We start from the raw sequence: 18,694 nt of genomic DNA, 5'->3' as shown, positions 1-18,694 counted from the left end.
TTACATGTTACATGCTTATATGCTTATTGTGTTATATTTGTATAAGCATAACTGTGAACATATTGTGTTGATTATTGCATATTACTGTGTTAGAAATGTTTTTTTTATCTGTGTATGCATAATATGAGTTTTCGGAAATGAAAAATCACAAGCACCTAGCTTCAGCTATTTGAACTTTAAAGTGTGGCAAAACAACAAGTTTTAAGTCGATTACATTATTGGTTAAATCGATTAAAACTCGTATGTTTGCACAAATATTTTTCAAGTGTGTTGTGATGAATGTTTAGAAGAAAAGTTTTCAAATATATGTTAAGTGTTTCTACTTAATCGATTGCATGCATCTTGTATTCGACTAAGTCGGTTAAAGTTTTGAAAATTGTTTAAATGCTTGACATAACTGTCACAACGATCATATTTTTAATATGTTGACCAAGCATTTATTATAAATCGATTACATTAATTGCGCTTTCAATTAATGCATTTGACTGTTGTTAATCTGTTATAACTGTGAATTGTATTCGACTAGATTAATAGCATAATCGATTAAAACGCGTCTGATTTGTCTTATACTATATATACACTCATGATTTGATTTCTATAAGAAGAATTGATCTTGACACTTTCATATATTTTTCAGTGTGTACTTTGAGATCTTACATAAGAGAGAAAAGCTCCAAAAATCAAGAATTATCGTGGTGATAAAGTCTTGAGGATTTCTTGTGAAGCAAGTGACTGATAAGAAAAGAATGATCGTTCTGCACAAGAAGGTGCTTTCTACATGATCAAGTAAAGCTTTGGCAAACGTTGAGTGTTGCTGGTGTTCCCTGTGGTGTATACAGGAAGAAGAACGTGGTTCTTGACTTTGAGGGGTATCTCAAAGGGGTTGACAGCAGAAGAGGATTGTTCTTGCTACTTGTCTGTTTTATGTACTGCCTATACTTAGATTAGTGAGTTAGGGAGGTTATTTACATTTTGACGTGAGGTCATTGTAAAGCCCTTGGTGTAAAAACTCATATCTTTATAGTGTATTGGCTTCCATCTCGAGTTGAGTGGAAGGACACTGAATGTAGGCTTGGTCGAACCAGTATAAACTGTAGTGTTTGAATTTTCTTATCCCTTCTCTCTGCATTAAGTCGATTATACTATCATTGCATTCGAATACACTTACTGTTTCATTGCATACAAATTTACTTGCGATTCAAGAAAAGTTTAAAGACTTCCTACTTTGCGAAAAAGTTTTTAAAAGCAATCATTTTTACACATCACCAATTCACCCCCACCCCCCCTCCCCCACCCCACCCCCTCTTGGTGTAAGAAACGAAGCACTTCTTTTTTAACACTAGGTATTAGTGATAAAAGGTTAAACTACTAAGTTAGGTTGATATAACATAGGTGTTAATGCAATGATTGGTTTGAATTGTATTGTTTTATTGCTTTAATTATAATGTTTGTTTCGTTGAATGCATTGCTCACCATACTTTTGTTTGTGTTTCTTGTACTTGTGGCGATGATTGTGTAATGTGTGTTATAAGGAAGCTCAGATAGGAATGCAGATGTCTTTGGAGCTATGTGATAGACGAGAGTGGGACTTTGCAATGGGAGTTTTTTTTTTATGTAAAGAAATGAAAGTTGTAATGAACCATTTATTTTTTGTTGTTGGATTTGGATATTTAAGATTTCATGTGGAAGTACTATTTTGTAATTCGAATTTTTTTTATGTAGCGAAATCTTTTAGTCTTTGATGCGCTTAAGTGTCTCCCAAACTTGGGATGTTACACTAACAATTTGATGATGGACTCGTTATAAAAGAGGTCCAAAAGCACGCCAAATCATCCAAGAAGCGTACTTCTACTTCAAGGAAGTAATTATTGTTGCGCCCCCTCCTAAAAAGCAAAGGATAATCATCTGACGCTCTTCCCACATAGTAGTGTTAAGGAGATCCCATCGAGCATTCTTGTAATGTAGTCTGCTATTCATGATGGACAGCATCAGGAGCCCTTCTTTAATCACCACCAAGAGTGTCTACTCCTTCTACCCAAACTCCAACTCCCTCGACCAAACAAATGCCTCCTCACAAATCACCTCAACACTTTCTCAAGAAAACCTTCTCCAAATACTCACCTAAACAAACATCATCTAATCAAACCCCTCCTGAACAAAACACCAAACCAACCATCACACACACACACCTTACTCTTCTTAAAAGTACCAACCGTTGAAAAACAAAATCCCAAACCTCACAAACAAATTTCCTTCTCTCTCGTAACCTTGTCTCAACACCCAGATTACCTACCACAACCCTACACACACTCACCAGAACTTGCCACATTCTCCACCTATCTAACACTCTTTTGAGCATCGTACTACACCTTCCACTCCGCACTCTACAGACTACTATCACAAAGCCTCTCAAGCTTATAAAAGACTACTCATAGATGTCATTATTGATAATGTTGTCGTTAACGCATTGAAATATGCATGACACATTAATTTATATAAATGCACGAGCGTGATTATTTAAACATAAGAATAATGATGAAAAATTATCAACTTATTTTTTCTTAGGACTAATATTAAACTAATGTTTAGTATTTAGATAATCCAATGTCAGCTTCATTCAGTTAAAGTATATAATTATATCTAACATGAGTTTAAAAAAAAAAGAGATTATAATGTTTTAGAAATTCTTTTTTATGTATAGAATCATAAATATATATTTCTAAGACAAAAATTATAAGTAATTACTAGTGCCGTCAAAATGGGTTGAAACCCGTGAGCCAACCTGGCTCACCACAGGTTTGAGCCGGGTTGGGTTGGAAAAAAATGCAAAAATTTTGATGCGAGCCAATTTTGACCCGGTTCACTAAGAACCTGGTTCACACGGGTTGAACCCGTGGTGGGTCTGGTTGGCTCACCAACCCACCTATTTTTTTTTTAATTAAATTAAATTAATTATTCAAATCCTATTTTTTTATTGAAATCAAATTAATTATTAAAAATGCACAACCTTTACTTAGCAATAGAGCCTTTCGCGCTGCTGTCTTTCCAAAAGTTCCCCTCTGCAAATAAAACCCTAAGATTATAGATTGGATAATATCATAGATGGAGATAAAGAAGAAGATGCTTCAGGAGAGCATAATACTGTGTATTTATCCATTCAGGACTCCAATTTAATAGATGGATAATATTATAGATTGAATAATTCAGGAATATATCATTTGTTTTATAGCATGGCAATTTTATCTTGTGGTATATATTTTTGTTAACGTCTATATGTAGTTTCTTGTATGTCTCATTAAATTAAAATTGACAATTTTATGCTTGATAGCTTAGAATATATATAACAATATATTTCTTTTGTTTCATTTTCTTTTATATCAATTGGTCCAATTATTACTGTTTCAATTTGATCGATCAAAGTAACATGTTATAAGAATATGAGAAGAAGAGAGTGAAAAAAAAGTTAATTAAGCGAGCCAATGAGCCAACCCGTTTAACCCACCAACCCATGGTGGGTCGGGTCGAGTTCGAATTTTTTTGGCTCACTAATAAATGAGCCGGGTTGGGTTGGCTCACTAAATGGTCAACCCGTGGTGGGTCGGGTTGGATCGGGCCGGGTTATCCGTTTTGACAGCTCTAGTAATTACTTTATTTAAATCATATTTTTGATAAAAAAAACTTTAATGGTTATTTAAGAAAATAATATAAATTCATCGTTCATAACATACTAAATAATAAATTATATGTATCATCTTATTTACAAAAATAATAAACATACTATTCACTTCAATTATGTTATCTGAATCTTTTAATTGATATCAATATTTTCTATCTTTAGACATAAACTAATTATTGTCAACAATAAAGGGTAAAAACCGTTTGTTATTTAATTTGTATAATGTTTTCTTTTGAATTACAATATTTAATGTTTATAATATTTTCTTAAATTATATGCAATGCTTTTGTTGTATGATATTCATAACAATTTCTTGTGAATATGCAGGGCAACAATGTGTACATGTACATAAATGGTCACGATCATTGCCTCCAACATATAAGTAGCATAAATAGGTACGGAAAGGGTAAACACTTTTTTTTTTACTTTGTTGTACTTATATTTTGAAAGTAATAAATCTAAATATATAGATTTTGTTGTACTTTGTTGAATTTGATTGAAAAAATGTAACTCAATATAATTGACACAACAAAAAATCATGTTTACGGTGACAGTTTTAATATGACAGTTGCTAAAATGAAAAATATGACGTTTTTAATTGTCATTTTTTAATAAATCTTGAAATTATTTCTTATATACAAAAATAAACGTCGCAGTTTACACAAGATTTTATAATAATGTGAGTTCATATCAACTAAATTCAAGAGATGAATTTTGTTGAATAAATGTGTTTCTGATGAAGCAATATAAAAATGATTGCAGTCCACTTTTGTATTTAACGAGTGGAGCTGGTTCAAAGGCATGGAGAGGTGATGTTAAAGAGAGTGATTCTGATGTGAAATTCTTCTATGATGGTCAAGGTTTCATGTCAGTTCAAATGACTGAAACTGAAGCAAAGTTTTCCTTCTACAATGCCTTTGGTGACAGAATACACCATTCCAGAGTCACCAAGCCCACCATGCATCCTGTTTCATGAAATGTAAACTAAATGTCCAACAAAATCTCAACACAATTTTTTATGTAGTCCTATTGTATATAACATTCTTCATCTTTACCACTTTCACTGCTGACTAATATAGTATAAACATTTTTTCTATATTCTATTCGTCATTACTGGAAGAGATACTAAAATGTACAGATAAACATCATCCTAAACTTTTACTGGTAATTAAATTTCCTCTTGTAGTTACCTCCAAGTTTAACAATGTCAATCTACTCCCACAACTTATTTGTCACTTTTGCAAATAATAATGTCACACAGAAACTAAAGAGGGATATATTTTCTCTCGATCTTTGCCTATATAATTGTAAATGAAATTTAGTGTTCTCAAATGCCTCACAGATAAGCATGCGAGGAGTTCATAAATATGGCATACATAAATATTTTTGCTTAGTGAATAAAGATAGATGGAGAAGCACAATTTTTTTTTCCTTTAACTGAATGAAACGAATAAAAAAGATAGCAAATAAAAATTACTACAAACAGCCTGATAAAAATGTAGGTAAATAATGTTTAACCTATGTTTGGAAAACAGTTCATTCCAACGTAAAGATGGCATTACATTCAACCAAAAACTGCTGTTGCTCCTCCAATTTCACTATAAGAAAGTGCAACTGCATGTTTTTGGTCATTCAAACGGCAATCCAAACATACCATGCATCATTGGATTTTGCTCTGCACTCCACTTCTCCTTGTCTTCATCATCTATGATGACTATAAATTCTACCCGCGTCCAATAGTCTCAGGTGGTTTGGAGGCTAAACCTCCATGGTCAGGTATGTATCAAGTAAACTCTCTCAACTTGTCAGAAACCTTCTGTAAGCGCATAAGTTCGACCAGCTAAACTAGGAGGCAAAGCACTTACAGCTTGTTGAATTTCCTGAAAATATCATAAGCACCGCCAGAAAAAGTATTAATGTACCTATGAAAAAGTATTACTAGACAAAGGGTCTATGTGAATAAACTTTTCCATGGACACATTTAAGAGATAAAAGAAACAAAAATTAAGTTTTTAGTTAATGTATAAATTAATTTATAAAAACTGTTGAATTAGCTTCTCCAAAACCTTTACTAACATGCACAAGTTAATCTTATGCTTTATGGAGAAACTTTTTTAATTTTTCCTCCTTAATTTATCCAAAAAGACCCTAAGTAAACTAATATTCCACAAGCTAATAAGAAGGATAACAAACTCAGGTTTTTTTTTTCTTAATTAACTTGAAACATGGAAGGCACCTATTCCACATCGGAATTTCTTATACTGAACACGGGAAGCTATACCAACCTTCTTCCAGGATCACAATCTAAAGACCAAGACTACGAGGTGATGTATCATTTACTATAATCAAGAGCAGTGGAGTTATACCTCTACTGTGTAACGTGCTGAGAAGTGAATCAAAAGGATTGCTCTGTTCTGTAACCTCTCAGCATGACTTATTATCTGAAGAACATTAATTAGAAACACAATGATAAAACCACTCACGTATACATGAATGTTTGTTTTAATGATTGCAGCAGGTAGCATACCTCAGAGAGATGAGTGTGTCCATAATCTCTGGCATGTTCCACAGTCATTGAATCGTTAACAAAGGTGCACTATATGGATAAAAGAAAAAGGGAAAAAATGGCTGTAAAACCATAATATCAACCACCAACAAAAGTTATAGACAGGGAAAAACGAGAATCAGTTCATTGAGAACGCAATACGGTAATCTGAAAGAATTAACCAAATAGATATGAGATGCCCTCTATAACAAAGGAGAACCAAGTTCTTCCCCAGAATAAATAAGAGAAAACAATATATATATATATATACATACATACATGCATACATATATATACATATATATACATACATATATATACATATATATATATATACACATACATATATATATATATATATATATATATAACACAACAGAAACAAGTTCAAATTAAATTGCTTTTACTCCTTTACATAAAAAGTCAAGGTCAAGTTTTCTAGCATTTAAGGAAGGAGTATGACTAGCAAAGCTTCTATATTACTAATCAGTAATTTATAGCCACAAAAGTATAGAATAAAGTAATTCACCTCCAATACAAGAATTTTAGCCCGTAAGACGTCTGTGTTATTTTCATCAATGATGAAATCTGACATGGTATCTCCCGTGAAAGCAATCTCTGGTTCTGTCAAAGTGTATGTTATCTGCCAACGACCCAGCATGGTTGAGCATTTAAAACTAAAAGATATCCCAGAGTTCAATGGTTCATAGGTTGTCTTAAGAAAACTTAATTAAATAGTTAGTGTCGAAAAATTTATCAACTTAATTTATATGATTTAGCATATCTAAAGCAGAAATACTCTACATAATGAAAAACCTTTATAGCAAGAATGAGACCAACGTTATAGTGCGCTAATTTTTCAGAATTATATAGTATACAACATATGAACTGAGAGGGACACTAACACAAACTATACATCATAGAGACATGTCTGTTGAAAGGATTAACGACAAAACAGGTTACGGAGGATGGTACTACTTTGATACCATATTGAAAGAATTAGTGCACATATAATGAATTTCGTGTATTGTGTACACATGATTATTCTTATTTATAATGGAAAAAGAGATACAATAATAAGAAACAAAATCAAAATCTAATAATGATAATCAAATCATATCATATCTCCACATTTATTCCCTAACATAATCAAATCATATCTTTAACAATATCCAATCAACATAAATCATGGAAACAGTGTGTTGAGCTATTCAGTACAAGTTGAAATAGTACTTTCATAGAAACATTTGTTATTATTTATAATGGAAAAAGAGATACAATAATAAGAAACAAAATCAATATCTAATAATGATAATCAAATCATATCATATCTCCACATTTATTCCCTAACATAATCAAATCATATCTTTAATAATATCCAATCAACATAAATCATGGAAACAGTGTGTTGAGCTATTCAGTACAAGTTCAAATAGTACTTTCACAGAAACATTTGTTATTATGCTGTCAGTTCATGACTTGTCATCAGAAGTAAACAACAAAATAAGTGAACATGTTGCAGGTCGGTTAATATCTGTTGGTGAGAACGTTCGTTTACTTTTAAAATCTGCTACTTTGCTAGGTTGAAATACAGATGGCTTGAGATAGAGAAGAATTATAAGACGTTGACAAGGAGATCTATTAAGTCTTTAGGCATAGGGAGGTGCTTGAAATTCCATCTTTGCAATTGAGGTTTATCCCTATTTCTTCCGAATAAAGATACCAGGTTTCTATTATAAAACAATAAATTAAAAGCATTAAAATTGGTTGACACAAACCGATGATTGTTAAATTTGTCAAATGTCAATTTGCCAAATCATTGATTACTACAGTAGTTAAGACTGACCTGCTCACCGGACGACTTCAAATTCTTAATTTCATTTCCAGAAAGGCCAATATACTCCTGTTTAAGTTTCTGTTTCACAGAATATATTATATAACCCTGCCAAAAACGTGCATAAATAGTTAGGCCTAACCAGGGAATGCTTCGGGTGTTGATTTAAGGATGCTTGAAAAGTCATTTCAAGATTTGCTTGCTGAAAATGTGATAAACAGTGCAACGAATTGCACATCTATTAAAAGTTTTGTAATTAACATCATTTTAAAACTTCTTTACGTATCTAAAATTACAAAACATATGTTTGCACTACTAAAAATGCAAGTTTAAACTTCAAAAAGATAAAGCATGAATTTAACATAAAATGAAGGTTCTTTATATTCTTAACAGTCCAAAGCTTCAAAAACAATGCACTGTGGTCTTTCTAATAGGTTCAAGTGGAAACAATTTAAAAGAACTCAAGTTTGTGACTTTCACCATTAAAAATCATCAGAAATCTAAAATCAATAGCCAGAACATATTTTTTAAAAACAAGGACAAGTAGTGATTATCTTAAGACCAAAAAGAAAAAAATTGTCTGGCTGGCTACCTGGCTAGGTATTACATGGTAAGTCCGGAAAGCTTTTACTTTAAGATCCTTTCTCAAATAAAACTCTTCTCCTGCAATAACTCTTGAATTAGCAACAAAAGAATACATGAGATGAGAGACATAAAATTCAACTGTGTAGTGCAGCACTTTAATTGAGACAACCAAATAATTACCTACATCCAAGCCAATCAAGTTGTGGTTAAGTTCTGATTGATCCATTTTCCTGTGAATCTCAAAAAGCTTCTCTACATCCTCTTTTACTGAAATTGGTACAATAATTGTTGGGGGCTTCATTCGATACAAACCACGTGTGGCAACATACATCGGTAGCCCTCCCTGTCAAAAAAGTAAATCACTCACTCGATAAAGCTCCATTTCTAAAAATATTTATCTAAAGGGAAAAAAACAGAAAAATTATTTGTTGACTAAATAAACATTACAGTATTTTATATATATGTGAATCAAAAATTCAAAAACTGAGTCTTGGGCATGAATGTGATATGATGATCCAAAGAAAGAAACTAACAATGTGATCCATGTGAGCATGGGAGATCAAAAGGAAGTTTTGGGAAACAGCACGAGGTGGGCAGCGACCAATGTCAAATGCTATTTTAAGTGTGGGGAAAAGTACACATGTTTCATGGCCTCCAATGGACAAACCCCCAACAGGATATCCTTCAATCTCCAAATCCTTTGCTGTCTTTGAAGATTTGTCCGAGCCTCGAATTTCTCTGGCTGAGGTTAGTACCTCGGTTCCGGCTTCCATGAACAACAACTGAACAAGAGAAGATGGAGATAAAGAGCAGAGAGGGTGAGAATATCCAAGTAGAAAATAACATAATGAATAGTATTCCACTGATAACAGTGAGTAAAAAGGAAAATACAATCGAATAAAAATTTAGAATGTCACCAAAAATACAAGAGATGAAAATATACTATCATCCTTTACCAAAACCCACAACTATTGTTGACTAAACTTGAAATACAAAATTCTGAAATCTGAAGTACCACACAAGTGATAAAGCTAGATACAGTGGCAGACACTGTTTTAGACACCACTTAAAAGTTCTACCAGATTAAACTATACCCTAAAACTAAATACCCATATAACATTATCACTCAAATTAGGTTGCTAGCATGGCAATCCATATTGCCTCGAACAGATGACGCATCAGAAGACAAACAAAAGAAAGGCCTAATTTCAAATGGTTGCATCAATAATGTCGCAACGAAATAGTAGTAATTTACTCAGTAATATGTAAATTTGTTAGAGCACCCAATCATTTAATTTCATTTGCTTCATATTAAAAACCGGAAGTAAAGAAAGAAAGGAAGGAATTAGGTTGTAACAAGAGCTATTGGAACCAACCGAGTGACAGCGATGAGGAGTGGAGGAGCTTGGTGAGATCGCCGAGTTGTTGGTCGGAGGAGAAAAGAGGGAAGGAGTGGGTAAAGAACGAGTGGGAGATCACCACATTATATTTTTTAAATTATTAAAGTAAAAATGAAATAATAAAATCTTTAATAGGCCTTCACTAATTAATATATTTATTACTTATTATCTATCTTATTTCATCCATGTTGTTATCTATATTCTATTATTATATAGAAGATTTCTATGTACACATTTTTTATAATTTACTCTCTAATAATTGAATTTAAATTAAGATCATTTAAAGGGAAAAAAATTGAAAGTTATTTATGTTTCTTTTCTCAACTTTGATATATTTATATTTCAAACTTTAAAAATAAATAAATATAATCCTTCTAATTTATTTTATTAAATTTTTTGACGTGTTAATCGTGTTTTAACATAATGTTTAACTTATTTATACTGTTTTTAACATGTTTTAATTTAAATGTTAATCTATAATATGGTTTAACAAGTTTAAAATACTTAATATTATTATATTAAAAAAAATATTTTTATTTACTTTTAAAGATTAAAAACAAAAATATATCAAAATTTGAAAAAATGACAATTTTAATTTTACATGAAAGTAAGTTCAATGATTAAAAACATATTTAACTCTTTTAGTTTTAAATAATAATTATTTTAAAAAATTAAATAACAGAAAAATTTTACAAAAAAAAAAGAAAAATCTTTTATATTTAGGTATATATATTTAAATTAATTATAATTACATATAAAATGAATTATAATTTATTTTCTATTAAAACCATAAATAGACAGTCAATATATAACAAGTAAAGAAAAGAAATGAGAAGCATCTCCTTGCATAAATATATTTCTTACACGTCTTTTGTAAAGCATTTTATGTATTTCAAATCATTTTCTTAATTCCAAATTTTCTCTTTATGATGGATCAATTAAAGAAGAAATGACGGTAGATATTAGCGTGTACTAATCGTCATGTAATGAACAAGTGAAGAAGATTAAAATAAAATTTAAAATAGAGTTTCTTATTGTTGTAAGCAAAATTAGACTAACTTTGCAGATAAAAAAAATAGAATAAATTTTATATTAGAATTTCTACTTATGGTTGGTTGCACGCACTCTTGTCTTGAAATGAGAAAAAATCATTAGAATTTAGAATTTCCAACAAGACACACACCTCACACACATATTGTAAGCAGTAAGCTTTAATAGAGATAAAAATAAAGAAAATAGTAGAAGAAAACAATAGCACGAACAGCAAAAATGTATAAAATAATTTCAAAGGTAGGAAAAATAAAATCTGAATTAAGAATGGGTTTCCCTTGCTGTAAAAGTTAATATAATAAGACAAGCAAAAAGGAATGGAGAAAACAAAAGGATTAAGAAGTGAATCAAAAAGCCCTGCCTCCTTCCCTTGTTCTCTCTTTTGCAGTATTCTATCGTGTGACGTGTTGAATGTTGCCGCTCTTTACATTTGCTTCATACTCATAATGTTGCTACCATACCCTTTTAAGCCTTCCTTCTTATCTCACATTGCTCAATGCTTTGCATCGCTCGTCTCATTGCTTTCGTCTTCTTTCCCTACTACATCTTCACCCTCACCCTCTGTTCCATCTGCATTTCCATTGCATTCTTCCCTACCTACCATATTTCCATCCACTTTACCTTTTGGTGAAGAATTTGTGGTGTTATGGTTAGATTTCCAACTTTCCTTTCCCGACATGGCTGATGATGTGTTTTCCCCGCTGGGATTCCCGTCAGGTAAGTGTTGAGATGAAGTGGTGCCTGAGCCAGGTGGAGGGAGGAAGACTCCTGTGCCGGGAACAGGCATTCGTGGAGGTGGATGCCTCTGAGGAGCAGAGGCCCATCCGGTTGAACCAGGTGGAATTGGCACAGCTGGAGGATATGAAATGGGAGGTGCAACTGCTGCTGGCACAAACAATGTCTGCATACTGTTTGGAGGTGCTCGAATGGATGGCGCCGGCAGTACTCCGGTTGCCGGAACAGTGGGATAATGCTTCGGGCCTAATTGATGGCGCATGTGATTGGGATTTCGGCTCGGTGGTGGTGCCCAATGAGATGTCAACGGCGGACTAAGTCGTTGAGAATCACTTGGCAGAGAAGTTTTTGGTTGGGACTTTGTGAAGGTCACAAGTATCCGTTGTTTGTGAATAGAAGGAAGTGCATGTTTAGCTAAATCAGTTGATTTCCCTTGCATCACCAGAAGGGACCTTCGGTTGCCAGAGTAAATAGGTCATATCAGGAGAGAGCTCACCACAGGGAAATCCAACAAATTTAAAAATCACTAACATGACAGACTATAATATAACAGATAAAATTGATCTCAAGTTAAAATAATAAAATTTTAGCCAAAAGAGAATTTTTGAGTGAAATATGAAAATAAGTCTTTATAAACATAAGAAATGCAAAAGAATATTTAATAATTGTTGCAATCTAATCAGTATTGGTATAAAAATTTAAAATCAACACAAAACAAGGCAATTGAAAAGTATCTGTCATGGTTACCACATCACAAAACCACTGCTTTAAATTGTACATTATTCTCCTCAGGTATTCAGTATAGAATGAGAATAGAGGGCATAGCAAGCAGCATTATGCTGCATCAGCAAATGTAAAAGCAGAGAAAAATTCAAGTTCAACAAAAGCCATTTTCAAAAAAATAGAAGGCTGTAGTAATAGTTGAAAAAACTTCACTCCAATGACAAATATTGTCAGCATATGTCTCATGGCAGAGAAAACGTTTTCTAGAACCAGAGTCGAACTACAATTACAATAATATAATAGGAAACAGATTTCATCTTTAAGAAAGAAATACAAATCCTCAGAAAACGTATCTTCAACAGTGTATCAAAGTAACTAAAATTTGTTGATGCACATGGCTTTATTTCGAGTGGAAACAAACATCTAATTCATGGATTAACTAAAGGATGTTGTTATTCATGGATTAACTCAACATCAAGAGATAGATTTATCAACTACAGACTTTAACATAAATAACTAACACCGTATTAAAAAAAAATTAAAGATCGAAGTCAAAATGAAGGCAATGAGGGCTTTTGTTTTCCAGTGAATTTAGAATCTAATAGCTACTATGGACTCAACTAGATCTAGGTCTAACTAAAACTTGTAATAGAAATCAATTGTTGAGTACAGACAATTATGTATTGAATTAACACAATTTCATTGGCTTCTATGATGCTAATGTGATCCTATGGACAAATAAAAATAACAGAACCACTCGCAAAAAATAGATAAGGTTAACAAATATTACCCTGGTAAAAGAGAAAGCTTGACTGCACCCCTATAATCCCCAGGATGGTCCGAGACAATTATTCTCCCAAAAGTAATGTCACATTCAGTTAGGAAAAGCGTACAAACAGGCCTTCCAAACCAAGGTGGACAACTATTAGGCTGTGAATGATCACCCTACAGATGATTGCAATACCAAGTTACGTAAAAATATATTACACAGTTATAAATTAAATTCCTCCCAACCCTCCCAAAAAACAAAGGAAAAGAGGCAACCTCATTAAAGAAATCCACAATGCAAGCATCAGGCTTCACAGTCATCACTTGTGAGGCAGCCAAGCGCTCAATAATATCTTGGAACAAAGAAGGTATAGATTCTACTTTCTTATCTGTGAGATTCAAATGGTGTGTTAGGCAACCGTAACCACTACTCTAGAAAGAAATGAACAAAAACAAAAAGAACACAAAACACAATTGATTTTTCATTGTCTTAATTTTGTAGGATACAGTCATTCGTATAATGATGGGCTGGATTACAGTAACTTGGCCCAATAATAAGGGTCCATAAGAACATAAAATAGAATGCTAACATAAAATATAATATTTCATCTCATGCATACTGGTGCTGAGACCCTGCATCCACTAGGCCCACTGACCATAGGTCCCGTAACAATACCCTCCACTTCAATAGAAACCTTGCCCTCAAGGTTGAGTGGGGCATGGTGATTGAGGGACAAATTGGGCCAGTAGGGTGAGGTGTCGGGCTTGCCACAAGAAAAGGTATAGCCGTGGGTTGAGAGGCTGGTGTTGGTTGTGTGATGGACCAATCTGAGGAAAGATGCTGGATTAATGAGTTGGGTTGATCTTGTGCATTGATCAAAGAGTTTAAAAAGCACCAACAGTTGCATTGGAAGTGGGCTTGGTACATGTGGGATAAGCTTGAAATGAAGCAGTTAAGTATAACCTCAGGCGGTAAATCCAGTACCCTAATGCAAATCTCCTCAAAATTTTCCTGATAGTGGGCCATGGAACAATATTGTCGTAGCTTAAAGAGTCCAACCTGATAATGTTTATAAGAGTATGGAAACAGATTTCTGAAGCCTTAGAATGGTAAACTGCGAGTTGTGATACTTCCATTTATACCTACTAAGAGGCCCTTAATATAGAAATAAGCCATGTATAAATGTTAGTCTGTAAGAGGACCTCATACAACAAGAGAAGATATGTGAGGGTTTTGGGGATATATGGGGTTTGGTCATATGCAGGTATAAGGGTGTAGTGGCATGAGAGAAAGGGTAAATAGGGCAGGGTTGTTAAGATGCAAAAGAAGCATGAGGGGAGGGAGCAAGAGGAATCATGGTGATGGTATAACTATGGGGTTGAGGAGGAGGTGGAATAGGTTGAGAGACCATAGGGGAATACAACATTCCATAAGGAGGCAGTAGTAATGAGCAGGGAAATACCAAGGTTGTGGGGCAATTGTAATGAGGTAGATGTTAGTACAAAGGGATGAAACCTGGCTTTTTAGAGTATCCATGGTTGCCTGTATGGAATCATAACAATTGTCCATGGTTTGTTGCAGAAGCTAATGATGGTTGTCTTGAGCTTCCATAAAAGCTTACATAGATTTATACAGCTCATGGATAGCTTTTTGAGGTAATTGGTATATTTGGAAGGTTTGGGAAGCATGTAGACTGGTGACAAAAAGCACCACTTTGTAAGGCACCCACTACTACTACCCTAAAAAGAAATGTCCAACAACGAAATAAAAAAGAGAAACATCACACGCTATTCTATTGTCCTAATTTTGTAGGATAGTCACCCCCACCCATATATCAATTGACAGGATTGCAGTAACTTGGCCCAATAACAAGGGTTCACAAGGAAATAAAATAGAGATCCTAATTTAAAATATAATCCTTCATCCATGCTAGTGCTTGGGCCTTGTGTTTACTAGACCCAGTGAACGAGTAGCATGGTGGAACTTCATCAATCGTTACTTGTACTGCAAGAGGGCAGTGAAAGACAAATAGCATGGTTGCAAAGACAAAAGTGCATGAACTATACTAATGATTTGTATAAAATAAATATAAATATGCATGAGATGACATGCCTTTGGAGATTCCGGTTACATTGTCCACATCGGGTGGTGCGTCAGCAATGGGAACACCCAACTGAATCATTTCCCTTCCACGTCCTTTTATGGGCCTCTTTGATACCACAAATGTCTGACTTCCTATTCAAGATAAATCATTAGCAATTAGCAGATATTAAAAAAAAGCTACTTGCATTAGAGAAGCACCTGCAATGTTGTAGTTACAAAATTAACTTCATTTATTCAAACATAATATATGCGTGTATATGTAATGATATGGTAGATCTTTGGGAGCCATGTCCCAACAAATTGGAAAATACAACACTTCTGAATGGGTACTAATAGACAAGTTTAGAAAAATGGATTTACAACAAGAGAGACTCAGCCTTCATTGACTGTTAAAACAGATTTCCATAATATAGGGGAAAATTCTGGGGTTTGTACAACAGTAACGAATGCACCCAAAGAAGCATCCTTTCTTTACATCCTATAGATGAAATGAATGACCTCTTCTCTCATTCTTTCGGAATTCAGTAGCAGATCACATTCCATAAACGGAAAATGGAAACCTACTCATTTATAAGAAATATAATTAGCATTACACACAAATACAAATGCCCATTGTCAAAATATAATCACAATTGTATTTTCTGCATACAAGACAATTCATTGACCTGAAGTTTCCTGCTTTGAAAATACTAGGTTAAAAGAGATTGTGAAAACTAAATCACATTAGACCACATTAAATGTTTCTTTGCCCATGCAAACATTAAAGTGTAAATGTAACGCGAGGCCAAATAAGACTTTCACACAACTTTAGCACAGCATACCACACCACACCACAAGTCACTCGGTTTTAAGTATCTGAGGTCATTCATACAAAATGATAGGAAAAAAGAGGGAGATCTAAGCCATAGAAATCGTGCAAGGTGAATTCTGACGGTGTTGGTGCTTATTGATGATAATTCATAATATTATAAAAATGGAAATATGTGTGTGTGTGTATTCGCAACAAGCTCAAGGGTCTGAAAATGCATATTACAACAAGTAATTGATTCAGTTTAAGCAAAGGCTATTCTACCACTTTACAATTGTTAGTTAGCATCATGGTAATTCCAAATAATTCTTTGTTGACAACTATTCAACTACTAGAATGGAATACAGAAAAGTAGTATATTGTTATTTTTCACTGAAACTGCCAACTTTCAGAATATGGTCAAAATCACTGAGTACTGCATATCAATCAATGAAAGTTAAAAAAAAGCAGTGACAGATCCTCCCAGCATGCTAGCATGAGACACACAGTACACTTACCTTGAAATTGTCCTCTTTTTCCAGCAACTCTCAGATCATTGACTAATAAAACAAGTTTTGAAACTTCAGTACCGTCAATTAAATCTTCATATAACTTCAGTCCATCAACCACATTCACCTAACATATTAAAACAGGTGCACTTTACAGATAGAATGTTAAAAGAAGGAATGGCAGAAAATTTAAGAGGTATTAGACATCAAGAAAGAAATAACAAGAAATTAATAAAAGCAAACTAACATTTAAAGGACCCTACCATCTTCCCATCAAACATCTCGTTGCCAGTAAAAGATTTTCCCGCGGTAGAAGCATTCTGATTTTGATTTTGCATAGAATGTGAATCATTTCCTGTAACACATAGCACAGGAATCACAATAATTGAATCAATGTGCAAGGCGAATTAAGTCTATATGCTGACTCTGATCCTATAATTGAATGTGACTCTATGTGTGTGACTACAAGTAAGGGAGTGTTTTCCTTTGGCATGTCAGTAAACAGGCATATGACATTATATGCCAAAGGCAAACACAAGGAAGATCTGGGACACATCCTGAGCATTATTTACTGATTTAAAAAATTAATGCATTAATCGAACATAGTCCTATGTCCTCTAGATTTAATCACTGTTAGCAATAACAAAAACCTTCAGAATTTGATGTACATTCTTCATTTGCACCCGCAGCTTCACATTCTGAGCTAGACAGAGATCCTTGAGAATTCACAGAGCCATTCAAAATGCCATCAAGTTGATCATTTGTAACAGCATCTGCCCAAGTAACCAAAATATGAGATCATATCTGAAACCATGGTATATACATCCATTCATATGTAGATATATACGCATACACAAACATAGATACTGTATATATGTGTATGTATGTTCCAAAAGGTCCATTATTTACCTTTACTCTCCTCAGGAGATGCTATACTATTGTTATCCATGGTCCCAACCTTGCCACCAGAGTTAAGTTCTCCATTCTTATCAATCGCACGAGTCCCTTTTTCCACACCTCCAGCAACAGCCACAGCATTTATCTCGCGACCAAAAGATTCTACGTTAGAACTATAACCTTCCTTGGCAGCCTCATTCCTAGAATTGTAACCTTCTTTGGCAACCTCATTCCTAGAATTATAACCTTCCTTGGAAGCCTCATTCCTGTGCTGCCCTTGCCTAAACCCCGAACCGAACTTCCTAAACTCCTTGGAGCCAGTCTTTGCTGGATCCACAAACCTCTGCTGCCTCCTCCAGGCTACCTGCTGCAGTGCATATACAACCTCAGACACAGAAAAGTACTGCTGCATAAGCAGCACCTGAGTCCAATTACACCTCCTCTGCTGAATTGCCCCAACAACCATATCATACTCCCCAGGCTCACCAACAACACGTAAATGGTGGCACAAGGAGTCTATGATGGCATTCGCAGCGGCGAATTCACTGCGAAGCCAACCGATAAAACCATCCCTCTCATCCACAAACCACGGCTGGTGGCGATACTGGATCTCAGTGCCGCCACTGGCAGCACCACCGCCAGCCGGAAACTGCATTTTTTCCGGCATGACCGCGTTTCCCGATGGCATTGCCATGAGAACTCGATGCCAACAATGCACTACACACTACAGTCACATAAAAAGCATACCCAGTGGGAAAAATGTGATTTTTTTTAGTGGATTTCAAATCCAGTGCAATTCAAGTGGATCCCACGAGATGAAATGCAAAATTGAGGGGTTTTGAGGCTCAAAGGAGGAATATTGTTGAGGAAGAAGACTTGCACAGGAAGAATTGTAGGGTGTTTTTATAGAGGAAGCGTGTGAGGGAATCTGGGAGAGATCTGAGAAAGAAGTGTATGTGAGGTAATGTTGTTGAGTTGAAGAGAAGGAAGAAGGTTGTTGGTGTTGTTGAAGAAGGAAGATCTAGGGTTGGGTTAAGGATATGTGCCCATGTTAAAGGGAAGATTATGAATTTTCATGGCT

At 34.2% G+C, this 18,694-nt stretch overlaps 2 protein-coding genes across 3 annotated transcripts; both read right to left on the bottom strand.

Annotated features, from left to right (window-relative positions):
- Positions 1 to 5,088: 5,088 nt before the first annotated feature.
- On the bottom strand, positions 5,089 to 10,142 carry LOC108334708 (tRNase Z TRZ1). Of its 2 annotated transcripts, XM_017570627.2 has the most exons (9): positions 10,017 to 10,142; positions 9,174 to 9,422; positions 8,821 to 8,983; positions 8,648 to 8,718; positions 8,068 to 8,163; positions 6,751 to 6,864; positions 6,204 to 6,272; positions 6,043 to 6,117; positions 5,089 to 5,556 (listed from the first exon to the last, which is right to left on the bottom strand). In XM_017570627.2, the coding sequence occupies exons 2-9, from the start codon at positions 9,411 to 9,413 to the stop codon at positions 5,482 to 5,484; spliced, it is 903 nt and encodes a 300-aa protein (XP_017426116.1). In that variant the 5' UTR covers positions 9,414 to 9,422; positions 10,017 to 10,142; the 3' UTR covers positions 5,089 to 5,481. The 2 variants fall into 2 exon arrangements, with proteins under 2 accessions (XP_017426116.1, XP_052725098.1); XM_052869138.1 differs by lacking the exon at positions 8,068 to 8,163 and having other exon boundaries at positions 10,017 to 10,128.
- A 1,150-nt stretch (positions 10,143 to 11,292) lies between these two features.
- On the bottom strand, positions 11,293 to 18,694 carry LOC108335760 (RNA demethylase ALKBH10B). The gene is made up of 8 exons (XM_017571897.2): positions 17,626 to 18,694; positions 17,367 to 17,489; positions 16,980 to 17,071; positions 16,726 to 16,843; positions 15,430 to 15,552; positions 13,593 to 13,705; positions 13,339 to 13,493; positions 11,293 to 12,277 (listed from the first exon to the last, which is right to left on the bottom strand). The coding sequence occupies exons 1-8, from the start codon at positions 18,305 to 18,307 to the stop codon at positions 11,584 to 11,586; spliced, it is 2,100 nt and encodes a 699-aa protein (XP_017427386.1). The 5' UTR covers positions 18,308 to 18,694; the 3' UTR covers positions 11,293 to 11,583.

This window comes from Vigna angularis, chromosome 10 (assembly GCF_016808095.1).
Source record: "Vigna angularis cultivar LongXiaoDou No.4 chromosome 10, ASM1680809v1, whole genome shotgun sequence".
Lineage (NCBI taxonomy): Eukaryota > Viridiplantae > Streptophyta > Magnoliopsida > Fabales > Fabaceae > Vigna > Vigna angularis.
This window is presented reverse-complemented; position numbering and strand designations above follow the sequence as displayed.

Coding starts and splice junctions, on each gene's coding strand:
- LOC108334708 (XM_017570627.2), bottom strand. CDS start 9,413: ATGGAAGCCGGAACCGAGGTACTAACCTCAGCCAGAGAAATTCGAGGC. Junction 8,984..9,173: donor ATGCTCACATGGATCACATT/GTTAGTTTCTTT, acceptor CTTTTTTGACAG/GGAGGGCTACCGATGTATGT. Junction 5,557..6,042: donor CAGCACGTTACACAGTAGAG/GTATAACTCCAC, acceptor TGATATTTTCAG/GAAATTCAACAAGCTGTAAG.
- LOC108335760 (XM_017571897.2), bottom strand. CDS start 18,307: ATGGCAATGCCATCGGGAAACGCGGTCATGCCGGAAAAAATGCAGTTT. Junction 15,553..16,725: donor AAAAAGAGGACAATTTCAAG/GTAAGTGTACTG, acceptor TATCTTGAATAG/GAAGTCAGACATTTGTGGTA. Junction 13,494..13,592: donor TTGTGGATTTCTTTAATGAG/GTTGCCTCTTTT, acceptor AATCATCTGTAG/GGTGATCATTCACAGCCTAA.